This window comes from Emydura macquarii, unplaced genomic scaffold (genome assembly GCF_026122565.2).
Source record: "Emydura macquarii macquarii isolate MOO-44397 ecotype Brisbane River unplaced genomic scaffold, CSIRO-AGI_Emac_v2 contig_2531, whole genome shotgun sequence".
In the NCBI taxonomy this organism is placed as follows: domain Eukaryota; kingdom Metazoa; phylum Chordata; order Testudines; family Chelidae; genus Emydura; species Emydura macquarii.
In genome coordinates, this window is record NW_027132668.1 from 5131476 (window position 1) to 5155128 (window position 23653).

Here is a 23653-nt window from a genome sequence, read left to right on the forward strand (position 1 = left end):
AAGCTCAGGGTTTGCCTGTGCAAACTCAGAAACTATAAACTACCTTCTTTGCTTGAATTTAAAGGCTGATTATGTATGTCAAAGATATTGGATAGTGATATGTGGGGGATTGGAAGAATTTGTTACCCTCTACCTAGATGACAATAGTCTTTGCAATTCATAGGGGGGTTAGTTAAACTTCACTTATAGACTTGTATGCAAACTTAAATGTTTTCTTTGTGTGGAGATTCACATCATACATCACCATAAAGATTGTATATTTTGTGTCAATAACTAGCACATAAAAATAAAGGGCTCATTACTTTATGTGACAGAGTGAGTTTGAAGAAACTGTGAGAAAGGATGGCAACGGTGCACTGAATAAGTACATTTCTTAATACTATTAATCCTGTAGAGTTTATTTCTCTAACGTGATTTCAATTACACCTGTCTTCTATTTGGCATGTTGCATTGTTCTGATTTAAAAGGTATAGAACTTCTTATCTATAAAATGAATGAGAAAATTGAAGAAATTCTTGTGGTGTGCGAGGAATTTTTCTAAAAGCAAATACAGATGTGCAAAAGCAGGAAAATGTAGATGTATAAGTACAGGTGATGAACAGAGATTTAATATGGGCAGGGAAAGGTTGGAGAGTCCAAAACTTAAGTTTTCAAGTGTGCTTATTATTTGTCCATTGCTTTTGATATTCATTAATATAGTTTTGTAGCATGGATTTAAACTCATTAATAACCTGTGTAAAAATAAACAACTCATATTACTAATATCTTCTATTCTGGAGGCTGTAAGCCAAAGCATTTCTTGAATAGAGAGTTCTACTATATCAAGGAGTGTATTAAACAATTAGAATTCTGTTTTCAATAAGTGATTTCTTCTAAGACCCTTGTTTTCAGCAAGATTAGTTTGTTTAATTCATGCAGTCCTAGTTTTCTATTCTTGAAACAAATTAAGAATTTTTTAAGTGACAATTTCATTTTAATTTCAAGGCTTTGCCAGAAGTTTGTGAAATATTGCTGTAAACTGGCTTGTTTTAAACACAACTCTTATTATTGCTGGTTACATCTGAAATAACCATTTAATAAAATAATCCGTATAATCTCTTTGATGAACCACAGAGTTTTCTTCATATTCTGGTTCTAACTGATCTCATACCATGTCTGATTTATTTGGTTTGCTTTTATCAAATGTATAATGTATTATTGCATTCTCTCCAGAGGTCTTAATGAAATAGCAATCCGGGGAACAATCGTGATTTCGACATGGCTTTCCATGTGGAGGGGCTAGTAGCTATAATTGTATTCTATCTGGCAATCCTGTTTGTTGGAATATGGGCTGCCTGGAAAACCAAAAATAGTGGCAGCGATGGAGATCGCAGAGAAGCTATTATAGTCGGTGGAAGAGATATAGGCTTACTTGTTGGTGGATTTACGATGACCGGTATGATGAACACTCTTTTTTATACCTGAAACATAGCATCTCATTCTTTCTTTCATGTGAATAAAAAATACAGGCAATATTGTGTTTTGAATAATGTGGAGAAAAGAAAACTTAATTTCAATGCACAGTCATGATTTAAGCTGGATAGTTTTTGTTTGATTGATATTATATTTGTTTAATAAATAAGTAAATGTACCAGACATTTAAATAATAATTATAATATTCTAAAGGAAGAATTAATTCTATTTATTTTGCATTGATGCCGTATTAGTCAGTAAAATAGAAAAGTTTTTGGCCATAATGATTTTTGATAGAAAAAAAGTCATCAAAATTTTTCAGTGGAGTGAATATACATTTTATTTTTACTATAGCATTCCAAACTTGTGGGTCAGTGATATTTTTTAGGAGAGAAAAAACTTTAAATGGAGAAAGAAATGGGAAAATATGCTGCAACAAAGATCGTTTTTGATGCACTGGGCCAAATTTACCCCAAATTTAACTCCACTGATTTCAACAGAATTACATGAGGGATTATTTTGGCCTATTTTGCCATAGTTTGGCAAAATGATTTAATATTGTATTGTGCATATTAATATTAGCAGAGTTTAGGAGAAGATTGAGTTCTACTTTCAATCATGCCAGCGCAACCTCTGAGACTCAGAGGGTGCACTAGAGTGTCTGAGAGAACAACTGGACCAACTGAAGACAATGGGGTTACTTGTGTGAGTAACTCTCCAGCAGTGTGAGTAAAAGCACCATAATCCAGCCCTAAATTACAAGTATTTACAGATGCTTTATCTAATTTGTACAAAATTACATTGTATACAAACTGAACTGACCTGATCTTTTTCCTGACATTTTGTTTTAGAATCCCTCACATTTGTGATATTCTTAATGCATTTCCAACATGAAGCTGTTACACCTCCAAATTAGATTGATTAGATTCGATTTCAGTTTCTTTCTTGTGCTGTCTTCCCAGCTTCAGAGTTAAGGAAGAGACTCATAAAAACAAAGGGCAAAATTATGTGCTCCTTAATCAAGCAAAATTCCACTGACTGCAATAGGAGTATTGCTCACTTAAGCACTGCAAATTTGGCTGTCGGTTAGGAACACTGTTAAGCATGTTATTTAAAGCCAATAGATTCTGAATCAAGGCTAAAACTCTACGTCCTTCCCTCATCTATTGTATAGTGTAGTGTGTGCCCGTTGTTCAGTGAACTGCAACCTCTCCATTCAAAAGTGGCTAGATGTCACTGGTGACTAGCTCTGATCAGACCATTTTCGCCAAAATGAGGCACGTCACCAGTAGAGGTGATTGGAGGATGAAGATTTCATTTTGCAGCAACTCCTAACATTTCAAAATTTGTTTTACTTCTACCCTGGAATGAAAACAAAACCTCTAAAAAAAATTTTGTTGAAAAGGGGGCTGGTGGTTAGGCCTCAGATATGGGGGAACCAGGTACAAATCCCTGCTTTGCCTGATTTGGGATGAAAAACCTTGCTCTGAATCAGGCAGAGCAGGGACTTGAACCTCGGTCTGTCACGACCAGTCCTGACCAGAAAGCCACATACATCATCCTGACACAATGCCATTATCATGAAAACATTCAAAAAGTTTTTTCCCAAAACAAAGGAAGAACAAAAACAATTTTTTTTTTGAAACCTCAAAAGTTGCCACAAAACGGAATTGTCATCCTCTGGTCAGCTCAGCTGGTGATGTTTCCTATATGTATATAGGGCCCAGTCCTGATGTCTTTGCTCAGGTAAAAATCCCATGTACCGTATGGTGTAAGGTCCAATCATCTAAAGACTGATGCACATGCTTAACTTTATAGACTGTGAGTAGTACCATTGAAGTTAATGTGGGACTTCCAACCATTCATGAAGTTAGTCTCACACTAAATTCAGTGGCACTACCCACAGTGCATAAATTTATGGTGTTTATATATTTTTGTAGAATCAGGGCCTAAGTCTTCAGATGATTGCTCTTTCTGAGTTGCATAGCTTGTAAAGCCGGAGCGAAAGGCAATTTTTAAATGTAGGTGATAATCAACAATAATATATACTAAAATGTCTGGTTATGCCTTGGTATTTTGATGTTTCCAAACAATGGGGAATTTTGATTTTTGGGTAGTATATTGTGATATCCAGGTAGAATAAGTTAAAGGGAAGTGTCTTAGTTTGAGTTTTGAAATTCCTTAGTTTTAGGAATATTATTCAAACATAAATATATACCATTAACGCCCTTAATTGTTTAAATGCTAATTCAAAAACAAAGCCTGTCATGTAAATGAGAATGTAAATGAAAAACTGTTTATTGACCATCAGAGCATACCCCAGCACAAACATTTAGGAATAAAAAAAACTTTAAAATATTAAAACTTCCTTTTTACTTGTATTTACTAGATAGGGTCCAATTCTGCCACCTTGACTCCTGCTGAACAGTACCTTTCTCCACAAGTAGTACCAGTGAATTCAAAAGAGTGACTCCTAGGGTAAGGTGTTACTCAGCACGAGGGTGGCAGGACAGAGCACATTGATTTTAATATCAAATTTACGACCCAGTTCTGAAGTCTATGGGAATTTTTGGATCGACTTCAATGGGAGTGAGGTCAGACCCTTAGAGTCATTCCAATTTATTTTGTAAATAAGCATTTAGACAGTTTATAAAATGTATAAACCCAACAAATAACGTCAATGGGGAAATTCCAAATGTATGTTATGTTTCTTAAGAAACCGTTGTATTTAAAAGTAAATAATATGTTTTAACACAAAATGGTTCAAAGCTGAACATATCTGCTGTTCTCAAAATACAAAGAATTAGAAGACTGAATTATGGACAAATCACAAAATTTCATTTTAAAATTGTTTAAGATTTATTGAAGAACAAAATGTGCCTTTAATTCATATATCATTTTTACATGTATATAGTTGAATATGAACAGATCATTAGCATTTTATTTATTTAAAAAATTACCTCAGAGATGAGATCTGTGGCAAATTTCAGCCCACCATAAATGCTTATGGTTGAGATTAAACCCTGGGGAAAACACTAGGAGCTGTTTAATCAAAATGCAGCCAAAGCCTGACAATAGTGCTCCAAATGGAGTCACGATAATAATGATCCTCTAACACTGGTTTTCATTTTAGTCACAGAGAGCGCTACATATTCTTAAACAATGAAAAATTATCAATATGCTGCTTGTCTGATCAGTAATTTTGTTTTACAAAATCTGATTAGCGGGATAACAATTTGAGTCATCAGTCAGCAGACTGTTTTATAAAGAACTGCTAGCTGGTTTTCTATCTGCGTAACTACTTGAAAAATCCAGTATAGTCATATATATTGTTGGGGAAGGATCATTTATCATGAGGTTCTGTGTTCCTCATCTGAACCAGGAGCAGAATTTGACTCCACATCACTAGCATGTGCATAATCTATAACATTACTCACAGTGTAAATTTAAAATGGAAAGTTGGTGTTGTCTGTGTTTCATCCAAAGTGTAGGTATATAAAAGATTAAAATAGTCTCCCATATGTGAATGATTCTATAGATCACTAGTTTTTTATTACCTTTGACTGGCTTGTTTAAAAAAGGAATATCACACAATGACTACATTAAAATAACTTAAAAGTGTGGCTTAGCAAAACTAAGTACCAGAAAATACACATCTAAGGATGAAACTCCATCCTTATGTCATCCCAAACATTACAGTTCTTATTTATTCATTTATTTATTATGATGTATGAATTCCTAAAAGAGCACCTTCCCAATGCTCTAGGTTCTTTCAACAGATGTTTAAAGGACAGTCTTGCAAGTAAAAATATAATTAGAAGCCACTCCTCACCCCCAAATCCAGAAATGGACCAACCAAAAAATTAGTACTGAACAATATTCCACCCTATCCACAAATACCACCCCTTGGTGCAACCCGTCCTCCCAAAAGACTGGGAAAGTAAATGGGCTCTGCAACATTCAATGAAAATTAACCAGTTTGGGCTATTTCAGATAAAAGTGGAAAGTTATGGTGCTTCCATGGAGGATGTCCTATCAGCAGTCTTTCTCTCTTACACACTGAGGTTGCTCCCAACGAAGCACCTTCTCTAATTATAGTTAAGGCAGTGAGAGAGGCAATATCCTAAGTGAGTATGAAATGCTGGGCCTTTTGCGTATTTCCTGAGGTTTGCACAGATCTCAGAGATCTTCTGGTTCTGGGGGCAGAACTCCCTGTTCATGCAGGAAGATGGTAAAAACTAACACCATCCCTATGGAATGGTTCAGGAAAAGGTCTATTAAGAGATCCTCTGGTATATCCATGGCAGGAGATGCTCTGGGCCATTGTTAGGGCATTCTAAATATCAGAAAGAGCAATATAATGATTGCTTAATATATTGCTCTTAATATAGGCAACCATGTATGTAAAGGAGTGTTACTGCATGAGCAATTTTGTGAGGGGAGGAGACCAAAATGACCATGAAACCCAGCAGTTCTTTCCTAACATGAGAGAGTATCCCATTAGGAACGTGCTAATATATATGAAACAGCACCTCTGAATTTTTAAGTCTTATTTATATAGGATATGATAAATCAAATAAAAATAATAAAAGCTCAGTCTGGTACTAAGGATGCCGGTCAGTATTTCTGGGTCAAATAGGCTGTGCTGTACAAAATAATCCCTTCTGTGCATTCAGAATCCTGATAATACATCCTCCTATATGGTTTATAGCAGGTATAAAATGCCTAAGCAGCATGGGAAGGAAAGTGGGTGGATTGGAATAAGAAAGTCAGGGGTCCTGGCTTCTTACTCCACATCCCAAATGCAAGCAGTGCTTGGTGTGATTGATCTGACTCAGTCAACAAGTTATTCCAGCCTCTGACTTTGAGTCCTGGGCACAACTCTACAGATTCCATGTCCACACCTTTCCTAGTGAAGAAGGTAACATCCATACATCCAACTAAGCATTTTCAATGTAGTCATTACTATAGTAGTATCTAGGCACTGCAAACCAATCCCACTACTATACACTACTTAACATACAGCTAGGAATACCCATCACAGGCACGTCTGGACACTGGAGAACCAAATTAGACTGCATCATGTTTTCTCCAGCCTTTTCACCCATCCCTGGCAGTGGACACAAAAGCCTATAATATGAGCAGTATGTCAGAGATTCTGTAATGCTGGGTCCTGGTGACAGGCATCACTAACAGTATGAGTGCTCTTCCTATCTCTTGATATCTGGGCATGCATTATTAAAATCGCCAGTATCTGTGTGTTGTGCAATAAATCTTGGCAAGCTACCAAGATGTCCACTGATAAGAGCAGGATCACAGGCAGAAGGATTTGGCCACTCCTACCAGGAGCAGACCTGCCGCTGCTATCCCAAACACATCTCTCACGAAGATTTGCAGCTGCACTGTGGACCAGGGCTATGATTATGAATGCAGAGTAGAAGATATTCCTTATTTCTCTTTGTAGTTTGAATCATACTGTTTGTTTTGTTCCTTAGCCTATGGAAAGGTACAAGATTTAGCTTCAAAATTAAAAAACCAACCTGCAATTTGGATCCGCTTTATGGTTGAGTGATATTATTACAGAAGTGTGGAGACAGTACTGTAAACAATCTCCCATAAAAGTTTATTAAAACTTTTAAATAAATTGTTTCATCTGTCTTCACCCCTCATTTGTCTTTGTTTCCTCAAATATTCTAACAAATGAGTTTATTGGCATTAATTTTTGTAGAAACAGTGACTGCTAGAAGCGTATTGCAGAATACTCATAGAAAGTGAATTTCTAATTTAGAATCACAAGATTTTACACTGGAAGTATGATGCAAAGAGTTACATTCCTCCTCATCTAATCAGGGAATTAGATCAAAATCTTGTGTCCTCTGTGTCCAATCCAAACAGCTCAGGTTTTGCATTTCAAAAATCTAACACTTGTAATGCACTGCCTATGAACAAACTACAGACTGAAGTATTAATTCATAAACATTATTCAGCGAATATCTGGAGCTAACAAATACATTAGAGAAAATCAAGATTTATTTGCAGACAATCTGCAAACAGGAAAAGAAATCATATTCACTGCAATTATTTGTTACGAATTATTTGCCCAGATCTAATTACAATGCACTTCTGCGTGTGAGATCTGCATTTGAGACTTAGTCTCGGTCCTCAGCCTCCCAGGTCTGGCAATCTGCCACCAGAGACCGAATGAGTGCATTAGCTTCCAGCAGTTGGGAAGATCACAAATGTTGCAGTTCTTCATTGGAATGAAAGCAGGACCTTTACAGACAGCACAGCTCAGTTCAGGAATATATCTTTAGGAAGTTTAAATACAGATGTCACAAAGACTAAACATTTGGTTGATGGACATGCCCACCACAGCTCTAATTTTTAAAAAAATGGCATTTGTGTAACTGAAAATTGACTCAATCTTTGATTAAACTCTTGCTAAATTTAAGCGTTAAGAATTTTCTGAGTTGAGTTCAGCATATAGTTGACGTTATGATCAGACGTTATGATAAATGTTGACCATCAAAATAGGATTCATGTTTTCAGTTCCGCCTCTTCTTTTTCAGCCACCTGGGTTGGAGGAGGCTACATCAATGGGACAGCAGAAGCTGTGTATGTCCCAGGCTATGGGCTGGCTTGGGCACAGGCGCCCATTGGATATTCCCTTAGTCTGGTTGTAGGTAAGCAAACATAAATTAGTCTCTCAATTCTTTAAAAAATATTGATGTTAAAATAGTTATTGGAACCCCACAATTAGGGCCTGATGCAAAGGCCATTAAAATTAATGGGAGTCCTTCCAGTGACTTTAATGAGCTTTCAATCCGGCCTTTAAAAAGGCAACTAATGCATTACTAATTACTGGAAATAATTTGATATCTTAAATCACAAAGAATTCCTTTGACACCCAGAGGTTAACCCTTCTGAACACATTAGTGGACTATGACAGTAACATAAAGCTTTTATTTTAATTAGATTTAGTTTCTTTCAAATCTGTCTGTGAAAAGTACGATATATGTCCCTCATCACCCTAGTATCTGAGAACCTCGCAAACTTGAATATGTTTATCTTACAATAACCCCTTTGAGGTAGCGAAGTGCTGTTATCAACATTTTACAGGGTGAGACCTGAGGCACAGAGAGGCTAAGGGATGTGCTCAAGGTCACACAGGAAGGCTGTGGCAGAGCAAGGAATTGAATTGAAGGGTCCTGACTCCTAGGCTAGTGCCCTAAACAATGGACCATCCTTCCCCTCAAATGTAGAATGAAAGCCAAAGTGATATACCAAAATTAGGAGGCTTACACTGAATGGCTGCTGTATGTAAGTTATAAAATATTGGCAATGTAATAGGTTTTTTTTAAATACAGTACCTCTGACTTTATAAATATAGTCTTACAATTGTTTTAAATGGACATAGTATATTTTATTTGCACAAAAGGGAGTTGGTCTGACATCACAATTCCTTTTTTTTATTTTAAAAATATTAAAGAAAGTAAAACTCGTAGAACAGGGGTGCTCAGACTTCTTCACAAGGTGGAGCACCTCCTAATGAAGCTATTGTCTGTGAATCTCCTTCCTCCCCATGCACAATGGCATAGACTAACTCCTGACTGATGTGTGATCATCTGATTATGTAACATGACATCTCTGGTCAGCTACAGCAATTGTTTAAATGGAAAAATACTATCAGGAATGTATGTATTTACTGTTAGCTCTTGTTAATGTGCTAAGTGTTTTGTCCTTTCTGATAAAAATGGATCCCACTGTCTTCTTTGGCTCTTCATAGCCCTTCACATCTATTCTGTTCCTTTGTCTCCCTGCTGATGCTTTTCTGCCTCTTTTCCTCATCTCAGTCTATACATCCTTCCCCTTCCTTGCTGTCCTGGATATGCTTTCCAGTCCCTAACCCTGTTCCCCTCTTAGACATAATGTTTGGTAAACTCCATCCTTTCTCATGTTGGCCATTCCTGTCTGGCTCATCGGGATACCTGCTCCAGTTCCACTCATGGCTCCAGTCCCTGAGAATAGATCCTGTTTCCTTCACTCTTGTTAGTTCTTCTTGCAGGATTATGGCCTATGCAGACCCCTGCATGGAGACCTAAGGAACTCCACAGGGCTCATGTGGGTGCTGGGATCTGTCTGTGCGGCTCTTGTTGTAGGACCGGGCCTTGTGTAGCAACAACCACTAGTGAGGGCAATTTGGCTGTTTCCTCATTTTCAGTTGTTTTTACAGATGCCCATGCTCTTCGTGGACATGATAAAACCTAGAGAAACAGCTGAGGGGGAAAAAAGGAAAGCCAGCTCCATGGGACCAGAGAGCTCCCTGGAGACCACAGCTGGGGAACCATTTCATTAGAAGTACATACATAGTGGGGGTTGTTTATAAAATAAATCTAAAATGTATATATAAATGGTTGGGTGGAAAAATCATATCAATTAGAAACAGAAAGGACCTGTGATTGAGTTGATCTACCTGCCACTTCCCTTCTCTTTTGTGCACTCCATTTTCTAGTGTTTCATACAGGTCAGTATTCCATGGTATAAGTGACGGAGCTTGCCCCATTTATTTTGGGGAAGCAGGGGACAAATCAATAGCCCAATAGATTCCCCCAGTTTTCCTGATAGTCAGCCTACATTTTCTCTTTCTTGATATCATCTTATTACCCCTCTTGTTCCACTCGCAAATCCCCTTGTACCACCCTAGAAAAGCAGCGATATGATCAGACAGGTAGAAGAGATATACGATTCATGAACAATGCAAGAACGGCAGAAAGGCTGCTTGTAGCTTTTTGCACTCAGCCAAAACATGCAACTATTTATGTAATACAAAAATATATCACTTGTGCATGATTAGTAAGTTATTCCAGAACCCTTATAAAGTACAGGCAGGGACTCTGATGTAGGGAAAATTGAAGAAATATGCGAAATCTTCTGAAGATGGAGTATCTTAGATGGTTAAAGCAGGAAGCATTTACTAAGGGCCCAATCCTACAGCCATTACAGACAATGGACATTTTGCAATAGACTGTAGTGGGGGCAGGTTGGAGTCTTAGTTTATATGGGTCCTGAGTCTCCATTGCATTACACCACTTTTACGCTGGTGGAACTCCATTGACTTTTACTAGGGCTATGCAGCCATAAAGCTAGATTAACAGAGTAGAAAGAACCAGACCCACAGTCATTTGAGTACCGATTTCTGTTTCTGGTGCAGTGTGAGATAGTGGGACGTTGGACAACTACATAACTAATTACAATTTGTGCCAAAAAAAAAAAAAATCTGCAGTGCTGTTCCAATATGCGGACCCCAAGCTAAGTGCCTTTACATTAGATGAAAATCTACTGAGCAGCACACACAGCAGGTTGAATGCTATAAATCACAGAGCCTTACAAATCCATGCTTTGTTATTCATGATCAGACCATGCATGTTAGTGTTGTGTATGTACATACGGTAGAGCAGTGCTTCCCAACCTGTGCCCCGGGGGCCAGAAGTGGCCCACAGAGTCTTTCAATGTGGCCCGCCGCTCCCCTCCTGCTCGTTGTGGAAGGGAGCCACTGACTAAGGACACAGGCGGAGTGCATTTCTGCGGGGCTACAAGACCGATGCAGGCTCCTTGTTGCAGCCAATGGGATGGGAGATCAGCGCTCCCCTACCTCTGGCTGTAGCAGGGAGCATGGCAAAGTGCTCCACCTGGGTCCCTATGTGCTGGGTCCCTGCTGGAGCCAGAGGGAGGGGAGCACTGATCTCCCGTCTCTCTGGCTGCAGAAGGGAGCCACTGCCTAGGGACCCAGGTAAAGCTCACGGGACTACAGGACGCGTGCAGTTTCCCTGTTGCAGCAGGGGAACGGGAGATCAGTGAAAAGACGGCCTCCTCGCTGAACTCCTTCTGTTGGCTGCGGGGGTGGGGGAGGGCAGCTTTTGGCAGAGACTGATGGCCCTTCAGAGATGTAAAAATTATATCTCCGGCCCTTGAGCCAAAAAGATTGGGAATCACTGGGGTAAGGAGTGTTTAATGATTTTAATTCATTTGTATCCTGCTCTTTGAACTGCTGCTTTCTTTACATGAAAAACCCTTTCCTTTTAATCACACTGATTTCTCTAAAAATACCAGACCACTGAAACATTTACACCTGTGAAAACCAGCAGTGTTTTAATGACGGTAAATGCATTTCTCCACTAACGTTGGCATTTTCTGTTATTTAACTTTTCAGGTGGTCTATTTTTCGCAAAACCCATGCGTTCCAAAGGCTACGTCACCATGTTAGACCCATTTCAACAGCTTTATGGAAAAAGAATGGGAGGGCTGCTGTTTATACCGGCTCTAATGGGAGAGATGTTTTGGGCCGCAGCCATCTTCTCTGCATTAGGTAAGGGATCAGCAGTAAAAACATTAGTTCACTGTCCAGAGGGACTTTTAAAAAATCAAAAATGCATACAAATGCATAAAAATAGCACCACTTCAAAAACAACCCCTGAATCCAGAGACTAATTTAAAATGCTCGCTGCCCTGGCCAAACAGTTTGGAAAAGGACGGTTGCCTTGGTCTATAGATACCCGATTATCAGAACCTTGATTATCTCAGTATAGTTTAAAGCGGTGCAAGGCATTTTTTTTTCAGTCACATGTGAAGGGTGTGTTTTCAAGCAGCACTGAAAAGCTTTAGCTACACAACTTTCTTCAGCTATAATAGGATTTGAGTGATTCCGTTCTAATTGAAGATGTACTCCTCTATGCATCTGACCAAGTGGGTTTCTGCCCACAAAAGCTGATGCCCAAATAAATTTGTTAGTCTTTAAGGTGCCACAGAACTCTTGTTGTTGTACTCCTCTATATTATTATGACAATTTTTGTTGAGAGCCTGAAGATCATAACCAGCAATAATAGCCTTCAAAGACAGAAGAGAGTCATGCAACATTTTTGATAGTGCATATAAATGGTATAATCCTTAGCATTTGACCATTGTAGGAGACTTAGCTGTAAAACAATTTTAATGGACCATAGAACAGAAGCAAAGCTGTGACTGATTAATTAATCTAAATCTTGTTAAACTCAGAATGCATCTGTATTTGGAAAAAGAAAATTCTTAGGCTTCAAAAATGATTCAGGGAACTAATGAAAACATGGCTCATAAAAGAAGATTAATATTTGCATGCAGAAAATCACCACATCATTCTCCCATCCCTGTTACAGACTTGAATTTTGCTATTATTCAAAAATGGAAAGAAACCCTTGAGTTAAATCACCGTTAGTTGTCTTGACTCAAACCAAGAAATACACAGAGAGTACATGTATAGTGCTGCTCTACAGTGCAATCTTTTTTTAAACAAAAAATAAAATTTAAAGCTTCTTTCCAACTGTGCTCTGATTAACTGCAAAGCACTGGGGAACTTGTTCTCCATAATTTCATCACAAGATCCTTAAGAATCTGAGAGCAAACTGCCTGCTGAGGTGATGGGAACTGAATGACTTGAAGAACTTTCTGAGAATTTAAAATGTTCTTTCTTTTTGAATGAAGATCAATTGATTTTTTAGAAGGCTTTATGTGGTATTTCAAAGCAAGAAAGTAAGTATTGTGAATGCCTTTCTAGCATGTTATATTAACAAGTGGCAATTAAAGACTGCAAATTTGAGTGGTTTCTCCATTTGAGTTCCTACATGAACAAAGTCAACCATTTTGCACTCCCAAATTTACTTCTCCCCTATGCAGGTCATATCCACTATGGGGAATAGAACCACCATAAGCTTTTACTCTGAATATCCTCATACTACTTCACGTGGAAGAAAGGGAGGGGTAGGATTTGTAGCAGCCTCAGAAAGGTCTGTGGGTCCATCCCCCAACCTGTGAATCTTGGAAGGTCTCTGAAGGCATCTGTGAAGCACAGCATGCCCCCACTATTCCCCAGAAGCCCTAAGACAACACAGCCTCGGCAGGAGCTGTACTGCTAGGTCTTTTCCAACTGTGGGTGCACATGGACCTTCTTAATGGTGACATACAGCAGAGATGGAACACCTGCAAGTCACTATGATGGTTTAAATTAAACATTCTGCAATTAGCAGGGGAAGGGTTTTTTAAATGAGTTATAAGGGATGCAGTCATGTGAGACTGGTTTGTTTTTTTCATCTAAGGAAAATATATTAATTGCTTTCTTGAGATTTACTCTTTGAATTAATGTTAATGATTTATTCTCCATAAATAAGGGATATTTAACCATTACTGCAAAAGCAATTAATTTCTAGAGTAACATCCATATACATAACATCTGGAAATACAGAAGGCTGGCCAAATTGTCCCCCCACCCCCATAAGCAGCTCAAAGTGGCCTTAAAGCAGTTGAAGAAGATGGATGGAGACTTCCTCCTGTGCAGGGAAATCATCCACTGGTATAAATCCAGTGAAGATACCTCTTCTGCCCTCTTGCCCCAGCCATTCCTCCATCCTCCACTGTAAGGGGAGGTGTATAGGCAGGACAGGGAGGGGAGGCTCCGCTATGCCCCATCATCCACTGGGCCACACCACTCTTTACTATCGACTGGATCTTAAAGGCAAAAAACAGGCCAAAGAAAGCAAACTATAGCTTTATTTTGCAGAATGTGACATATCTGAAACTGGCTTGTGCCTTCTGAAAGGAGACTGAAGAGAGCAGAATAGCTAAAGCCTTTTGTTTTCCTCCACAGGTGCCACCATAAGTGTGATAATTGATATTAATGTCAATATTTCAGTTGTTGTTTCTGCCCTGATTGCAATTTTGTACACTCTGGTGGGTGGACTATACTCAGTGGCCTATACCGATGTGGTTCAGCTCTTCTGCATCTTCCTGGGGCTGGTGAGCTTGCTAATTTATATTTCGGGTTCTTTTGTTTTGTTTTGTTTTCCTAAGCATAGTGGTCTTGCTCTGGAAAATGGGCCACATCCAGAGGCTTGGTGCCCAGCCTAAATTGCGGATTGGGAACTGTGTATGGTCACTGGGAGGGGGGAGAAGAAATCCTTCCCCTCACCATGCTGCAGCACAGAGTTGTTCTGCAGAGACAACATTACATCAGCCTAATGGCAGTATGAAGTAGCCTTCCACAGACTCAAAGAGCTTCTGCTCAGACGAGACTTGAAAGATTCTCACAGCACTGGATCCATACACCTGTCCCATAACCAACCAGTCCTGCCCCCTCTTCCTCATGCAAAGCCTCCAAATCCAGCCTGCACAGCAGAACTACTCCAGTTTGCTGCCAGAGGGACCTCAGTGAGCACAGAGCTGGATTTGTGCCAGTGTGCTCATGCACTGATGAAGTGTAGGAGTTGGAAATAGTGACACAGGACACTATTCTCTGGATCATTACATCCCTTTGAACCACCAGTGCAAAACCTCTTGTAACTCCTCAGCTGTAGATACACCTGGTATGGGGGAGTCCCAGATGGCCCAGAACTTCTGGAGCCAGCTCCTTCACCTCCCTCCCAGCAGCGTGTGGCTCAGAGGGTGAAGAAGTGCAAGGAAGGTGAGTTGCCAGAGGGGGAACTGCTCCAGAAATCCCCAGTTGGCATATGGCCCCAAGGGCACCATAGCCTTCAGGCACATTTCAGAGCAGTATCTATACTGCCCTAAAGTATGCAGCAGTTCAGGATTAGGGCAGAGAATCATGGATCCATTACTGAATTTACTGATAAACCTCTCCCCTTCTGTTCTGCCCAATATAAACTGGACACAGCAAATAATCCATCCTTTATCATTGTACGTGTGTATGGTACATACAACAGTTACATTAAAAGAACATTATTAAGGTTGTAAAATCAAACATTCAGTACTTAGGAAATGCCAGAATTAAAGCTACCTTTGCAACCTTCATTTGGAACCCTTGTGTGTATGTATTGTGGTACGTGTGTGTACATATTGTGGTACGTATTGTGGTATGTATTGTGATTTTTCTAAAGCTTAGCACTTGACCAAATTTGGGCAGATTTTCATGGGGGAAGGACAAGGCACATCCCTGGGGCAAACACCAGCCCGCCTTGCCAAATTTCAAGTCCCTGCTCCAATAGCCGGGACATGTGGTTGCTTTCATTTTCCTGAAGGAGGCTCAGCTTTCAAAAGTTTGGGACACATTGATTTATAGCATAATTCCCTCTTATCTAACTACATTTGGTTTTTATGTGTACCTACCTTTTGTGCCAAACTCTCCACTGGCATAACTCTATGGACTTCAGTGAAGTTACGCCAGCAGGGAATTTGGTTCTCTTGTGCTTAAACTTGATATTTGAACTAAAGCACACAGTAAGAAGAAAAATACCGACTAACATTTTTCATACAATAATTTCATAAGTTTTGCACAGATGGTTACATTCAATAAAATGTCACTCTTTGGTTATAGTGGATCAGTGTTCCTTTTGCAATGTCACATCCTGCAGTTAAAAACATTGGATTCACAGCTGCGCAAGAAGAGTCTTGGCTTGGATCCATTGACACACTCGATGTCTACTCGTGGCTTGACAATTTCTTTTTACTGGTAAGTAATGGTTTGCATGAGAGAATAAAGCATTTAATCATTCAGAGTGGATTGCCACGTGACATGTGTAAATGTAAAGTGGTTAAATAAAAGTTGCCAGTAAACTGTGCATGGAGATTTTTAACTTCTTGACTGCTGCCGAATATACCAGATATATCCTGACAGTCAACTGATTTCAGTGAAATTTCAATAGAATATAGCAACACAGTAACTGAAGTGGAGGGCCATTAGCAAAGCAGTTAAATATTATTTAGATAAAAGAGTTGATCTAGCTAAAATTAAGGAAGAGAATAGGGTTTTAAGATTTATCAGATGACATTCTTGCCAGAGAACTATATTGTAGGAGGCAATAAATATTATAGACATCAGATTAAGGATGTCACAGTTGTAGGTGAGTTAGAAAACCTTGGATGGATGGATAGAGGCACAGACAGACAGATGCATGCCAGAGTGAAACTGAGTTTAATGTTTGCAAAATCTATTTGTTAGAAGAGTGGCTGCTTGCTCCCCTTATTCTTAAGGTTGCCCAATACTTTGCATTATAACACTCTGTTTATATAGAACATCTTATAACTTTGGGCTTACAACTTTCCATTCCCGGTGAATGACTCAGGCTGAATTAATTAATTAATTAATTTATAGAATTTCAGCCACAATCATTCAGCTGTTTCAGAGAATGGAGCTAGAAAAAGTATGGGATTTTTTTTTGCCCATGTTAAAAAATTCTGGTAACCTTTCCTTTGGGAAGTCAAGTGCCCCCATGCTTTAGAGCAGGGACTTGGAATTTGATGGCCTGTGTGCCAGGGATGTGACTTTTGCTATCCCTGCGAAAATCTGATGAATTTGGCCAAGCTGGGGAAGGATCTCTATTACTCTATTAGCTCAAGTGGCAGAGGTCTATTTGGCGGATCTAAAGATTCCAAACCTGCTGATGACCCATGAGGGTGTCCACATGATGGAATTTCTGTTTTTCCATTTGCTTTTTTTAAAAACATAGGAAGTAACACATGCACACACAAAAATTGTCTTAAAAGAACACTTTTAAGACTGCAAAGCTAAACATTCAAAAGTTAAGAAGTGTCAGAATTAAGGTTACCTTTGCAACCTTAATTTGATCCCCTTGTGTGTATGCATTATATCGGTCTTTAACTATATGATCACATACTACTTCTTCCACAAAACCCCTTCCACACTCAGTGCACAGGATGGATGATGTTCAGTTACTGAGCAGCTATTTAATATTTTGTTTTCTCTTTGTTCAATGTGTGGCCCGATCCCTTATATTTTGAACACTATTCAAACTCTGCTCTCAAGACAGACTTGACTTGCAAGCTTAGTAATGTACTTTTAATGTAGATTTTTGCATCATTTTAAATTTACTCAAACATTATTGCTGTTATTCAGTGAGATAGAAGAAGAGACGCACTACTTTTAAAAGAGAAAATATTGTTTTTCTATCATTCTGATAGTTTGAAAATTCTGTGCCCCTGCTTTCTCAGACTTTCCATTGATATTACTTTGTCTGTATGGCTTAGAAGAATTATTTGAGTGAATATCATATGGTATATTTTTGCATGGCTTCAATGTCTAAAGCATATGAAAATAAAGAAATGCTTGTTTCAAAGTCTAGGGTTCTCTAAGATCTTGCTGGCTTCAAGAGGGTGCTCTGTCTGTCAATTCCCCATCTATGAAATGAGTTGTTAATATTTCCTAATCTTTGTTGTAAGTCTTAATAAGTATTTGTGATGCTCATTGAGATCTTTGGATGACTGGTGCTACAGAAGTGCCAAGTATTAATGATAATTGTTCAAGGGAATGGCCTGCACTGAAAAGGAGGGCTGTGATTAGACATATAAAGATTTCAGTGTTACTTGAGAGGTTGAAAATATTTAATGATTATGGGTTGTGATTGGTTGACATTTTCAATATTATATATACATATATATAATTGAGGTAGTAACACTGAATAGGAGCAGATTATTGGTGTTGCTCATTTCAATGTATGTAAATGTATTAAAAAAACCTTCAGTCAACCAGATATGATAGGAAGTTATTTATTGTATTTGCAGATGTTGGGAGGAATCCCATGGCAAGCATATTTTCAGCGAGTTCTTTCTTCTTCATCTGCCACGTATGCTCAAGTATTATCCTTTCTGGCTGCTTTTGGCTGTCTTGTGATGGCCCTTCCTGCAATACTCATTGGTGCAATAGGAGCATCAACAGGTAAATGACTGACCAGAGTGAATGCAACTATTGTTATCAATGTGTGAAAAGCCTTACAGATCATGTGTTTAATGTAATCCAGCCAGATAATTCCATCAAACTTTTCCTGAGTTTCTTTATACCAGAATAGACCTGAATTTAATCGTATAGAACATTCTTCTGACTCAAAGTTTCCTCCAGCTCAATCTAACGCTGTAAACATTTAATGTATTTTGGAATATGCCCATGAACTACCTATTGCAAATGTCTAACACTAACTTCTATTGGATGGAATCAGAGCAGATTAACTGTGTATGTCATAAATCTTTTGTTAATACCATCTAACAGAGATTCTACTACTGTTCAAGTGGTAGGATCCTGTACTATTGGAGTTGGAATTCTTTCCTTGTTGCTGCCATTTAGTTATTTTGCCTCTTCAAGTTGTTTACAGACTTGCTACAATATTTTCGTTTGAGTTACATCTTGATATTAGTTATTTATTATTAATAATATAATTTGCATTTGTATTGCCTAGGAGCCCCAGTCATGGATCATGAACCCATTTTGTTAGGCACTGTGCAAACATAACAAAAAGATATTTCCTGATTCAAACACCTGTGCAGTGGCTATGTAGGTAAAGCCACCCTGTGCTTAGCAATAGCTGACACATATCCTGGGCATTCAGGCTCTAATTCAGGAAGGTACTTACACATATTCTTTAGTACCTTGCTGAATGAGTTCCTCAAACCTGTTTCACTGAGGAAGGGGTTGCTCAAAAGAATAGAGTGTTCTCATGAAAAAGTCCCAGGGGACGTTTAACTTCCAGTCAGAATAGGCCTTGATTTATAGTGTCAGCAAAGAGATGAATCATCTAATTCCATAGCACATCACCCCTCAGCCTTATACCTCACCAGTACTACACTGAATTGTCAGCACTGGGCATAAGTCCAAGTTAACTCATAAGAACTGGCTCCAGAATTTTTTGGTCCAAAAGACCAACCAGTTCAGCCCCTGTTGGTACCACTTATTTATAGTTAACACCACATTGAGTCTGTCTTTCAAATTTGAAAGCTGTCAGCTACATATGTGTCTGTTTTAAATGCCCAGAAAGCTCAGCGACACATTGTGGGGATATTTAATAAGATGAGAAAATTACAGATGAACTTGAAACTCTGCCCAGGGCCACACACACCCATCGTCACCAGATGGGTTCCTCATTAAGTCACCCAGTCCCACCTTCTCTTTGAAAGAGGTCCATACCCCCATTTAACTGCTGATGTCTAGTGGGCCAGGCTCATGGCACCCCCATACAGAAATATCTTCTTAAGATGGCTTGCCAGACCCTTCCTTCCTTCTACTCCGATTCAGCAATAGAACAACAGGAAAGCCAGCTGCTCCTATTGTCTCTATGGAAGTCTGAGGTCTTAATACACCATGCTGTCCTGCACAGTAGCTAGAAAAACACAGTTTCCTTAATTCTTGTTTTGGTGACGAAACACACAGTGCTGGCCCAGGGAAGTGGTCAATTCAGAACAGTAATCTGCAGCACCAAGAATCTCTTTCCTGTGATGCTGTTAATGATTTGGAGAAGTTGGGGGTGGAAGATCTTTCCTGGATTGGGCAAATAAGAGCCTCAGGATTGACAGAGATAGTCCAGTGCACTGATTTCAAAGCGTCAGATGAGGACAGCAGGCTATCTGGCCACCCTAAAGCTATCAGGAAAGCAGAAAAGGTTTGTGGGCCACTGCAACAGAACACATCAACAAAAAGGAAGGTCTCTTTCGGGTGCAGAGGATAGTGGGGAAAGCAGTAGCACACCACATTAGTTTCATTGTGAATCAGCAAATTTAGCCAGGTATATTTGGATCATTCAGGCTGAAATGAGCCCACACCTCCAACTGAACCTCAAGTGGTACCAACCCTCTGCAAACTAAACAGCTAGTTTCAATTTGCTGCAACCTTTTGAGCTCAAATTGGCAAGGTTTGCATAGGCTCAATGATCATGAATAAACATGACATTATGCTCTGGATCATTGATTATTCACAAAGGCAAAGACATCAATGTGTATCTTATATAATCAATTATATATATGTATATATATTTTTATTACAGATTGGAACAAGACTATGTATGGTCCCCCAGACCCCAAAGATAGACAAGAAGCAGATATGATTTTACCAATTGTGCTTCAATATCTTTGTCCTGTCTATATTTCTTTCTTTGGCCTTGGGGCAGTATCTGCCGCTGTGATGTCATCAGCTGACTCTTCAATATTATCAGCGAGTTCTATGTTTGCGCGAAACATTTACCAACTTTCATTTCGACAAAATGTGAGATTAAATTTCAATGTATTAATTTTTTTAATGACAAGGTCTTGGGGAGACTTTCAAACTCTCACTGAAAATGTTCTCCATTGTTTCTATCTCTAGCAAGACAATGTGTAATGTTTCTCTTATATTAAATGAAGAAAACGAAAAATCGTAGAAATCTTGGTAATTATGATTTATTACACAGGTGAAGAAGTAACATCTAGCAAAACTGTATTTAGTTCTATTCATGATATCGCAGCATACCTGAACAGTTCCTAATTATTATTGTCAGTAGACGTTTTATGAAATCATTAGCTATAAAAGACATTTTCAGAACACGGATTAACTTAAAAAATGCTTAGAAATCATTTGACAAATTGAAATTGAGCAGAATAGCTTAAAAGCCTCCCTTAGCAAATGAAGAAGTATGTCCTCACATGAGCAATATTTTCCTATTGCTTCATGATGTGCTTATTTTTAAAATTCAGTTCTGTCAGTGTGGTTGTTCTTTTGCTTGTGCACTGTATTAAACTATTTTCACCTAAAGCTGAATTTTGAGTTGAGAGTCACACTCTTGAATATTTTTCTTCTTATATGCCGTATATCTTGCTAAATCTTGCATAATATTTGATGTATGAATCACGCAAAATGCTCTTTGAATTTTTCAGGGGCTTGTGTATACTCTCTTCATAATAAAAGGCATACATGCATTACTATAGAAAACTAACCATTTTCTCTTTTTTCTTTTTTTTAAGGCTTCAGACAGAGAAATAGTTTGGGTCATGCGAATCACTATTTTGGTCTTTGGAGCATCAGCAACAGCAATGGCACTGCTGGCTAAGTCAGTTTATGGGCTCTGGTATCTCAGTTCTGATCTTGTTTACATCATCATCTTCCCTCAGCTCTTATGTGTGTTATTTATCAAAGGAACCAACACTTACGGTGCCATTGCAGGATATTTGTTTGGCCTCATTCTCAGAATTACTGGAGGAGAGCCATACCTCTACCTTCAGCCTTTGATCTTCTATCCTGGTTACTATGCAGATAAAAATCATATATACATCCAACGATTCCCATTTAAAACACTGGCTATGCTCACCTCCTTCTTCACTAATATTGCAGTCTCCTACCTAGCAAAATATTTATTTGAAAGCGGTTCTTTGCCACCAAAATTAGACTTCCTTGATGCTGTTGTTGCGAGGTACAGTCAAGAAAACATGGACAAAACAACTCTTGTAAAAAGTGACAATATTATATTAAATGAACTTGCACCAGTGAACCCTCGGCACAGTCTGACTCTGAGCTCAACTTTCACAAATAAGGATGCCTTCAGTGACATTGATTCAAGTCCAGAGTTATCCAGTGCTGAAGATAACTTAGTGACCAACACAAAATGAAATTCTGCTTTCACATAAAATGCAATGCAACAGGGTATCCCATGAAGAATGGTAAGAGGCATTTTAGCAGAAGAAAAAACAGGGACCAGGAATAAAATGCCACTGCACAATTCTTTAAATCATTTCTAGGAGAGTGGGAGCCTGTGAAATAAACTGTTGTGCTTTATTATCAAACTTGCTGCGTTGGATTATAGAACATCAAACAAAAGATAAATTCCGCATGCCCCCACACAAACAGATTTAGGTACTACAGAATTTAATAAATATAGAGAACACAAAATATAAGTAACAGAAAACAGTGAAAATTATTTAGTTCAGCAAGTATATCAAGATACTTGATATCTGTATTCAGTCATCTGTCAGATTATGATATGGACTGCTCATTATTTTAAAGTGACAACATTTTATTGGCACTAAGTGGAAAATATATGGTCACTACTGTACGTGATTTATTGCTAATTATTGGGTTGTTTGAACAAGTAGTAATAATTAACAATTTTTCTTATAACAAATTTCATAAAAATACATCTAGTATTTTATTATTTCTACTAAAGGAATTAAACGTGTGATTAGTAATAAATTCCTTATAGGACTGTTTAATGTATTATACTTAGAAAAGGTTAAAAAAGATATCACTATTTTAAAGTGGTGTTATCATCTTACACAATCTGCAAGATAACCTTATACAAAGTATATCAGTATAGATGCCCTTAATTTCTGGCTGTCACCAATAAAGGATAAAGCACTTGTTTATAAAAAAAAAAAAATAAATAAAGCAATACATTGAGTTGAAAATTAAGCTCTGGGTGAGGCAATGGGAATTTATGCTTTGTTGAAGTAAGTACAGTTTTGCAGCTGTGAGGAAAAAACAATTTCTTCACTTATTGTCAAAATGAATGTTGGGCATAAACAGTCTGATGGTGTGGCAATGTAACAGTTCAGAGACCATTAATAGTAGGGGATGTCAAGAGAGCTAGATGGAGGAGGGAGTTCTGTAGAAAATTTTGACTTTTCATCAAAAAAACAAAAAAGTTTTCAAATAAAAAATGCAATCTCTTTTTGTTTTGGGCTTTTTGATTTTACTATGAAAAGTCAAAAAATTTTGTAGAAAGTGGACATGTGAAAAGTGTCACTTTGTTGAAAACCCAATTTTCTATTGAAAAAGTTTGCTCGAAAATATGTGGGCAGCCATAGGTGTCAACCTGCAAAGCTGATGCCAAATTGCAGGGTAACTAATAGGAAAGGCCAATCCACATGCCCAACAGGTAGCACAGTGATAGTTGTCAGCCAAAGGGAGTCCTCCTTCATTAGGAGGGCTGCTATTGGTCAATTCCAGTGCCTCTTTGGAACACTTGGATTGGTCAGCAGGTGGAGCACCACCCATAAAAGGCAGCACCAGACTGAAATTGGCCTCTTACTGCTCTGTCCCCTGGCACTGCAAACTAAGAACAAATAAAGTTGCAGCCACTTGACCATATTTTAAATGTCTGTGTCTGTTCTCATTGGTACCGGGCCTTCACAATGGGAGGTCAAACAACTAAAATGCTCTACAGTGAAGAGTTATACTCCAGTAATTCTCCAATGATCCTTGTAAAATAAACATCTGATAGAAAAGTGTAAAATTTAATCAAAACATAAGGAAATATGAATTTACCGTAATAATTTCCTATTAACATACATGAAACTATGGATTATAGCAGAGAACAGAAAATGCAAGAATAAGTTTTGCTGCTAAAGGAAGAAGCCATCAACTTTTGCATTCAGTGTCAACATAACTTTCACAAAGTTGATCCTTAAATAT

At 38.3% G+C, this 23653-nt stretch overlaps 1 protein-coding gene across 1 annotated transcript; it reads left to right on the forward strand.

Annotated features, from left to right (window-relative positions):
* Positions 1-1257: 1257 nt before the first annotated feature.
* SLC5A7 (solute carrier family 5 member 7) lies at positions 1258-21852 on the forward strand. Its single transcript, XM_067563533.1, has 8 exons — positions 1258-1435; positions 8022-8135; positions 11663-11818; positions 14126-14274; positions 15809-15943; positions 18013-18166; positions 20259-20476; positions 21211-21852. Exons 1-8 carry the CDS (start codon positions 1258-1260, stop codon positions 21850-21852), a joined length of 1746 nt encoding a protein of 581 aa, XP_067419634.1.
* Positions 21853-23653: the final 1801 nt, after the last annotated feature.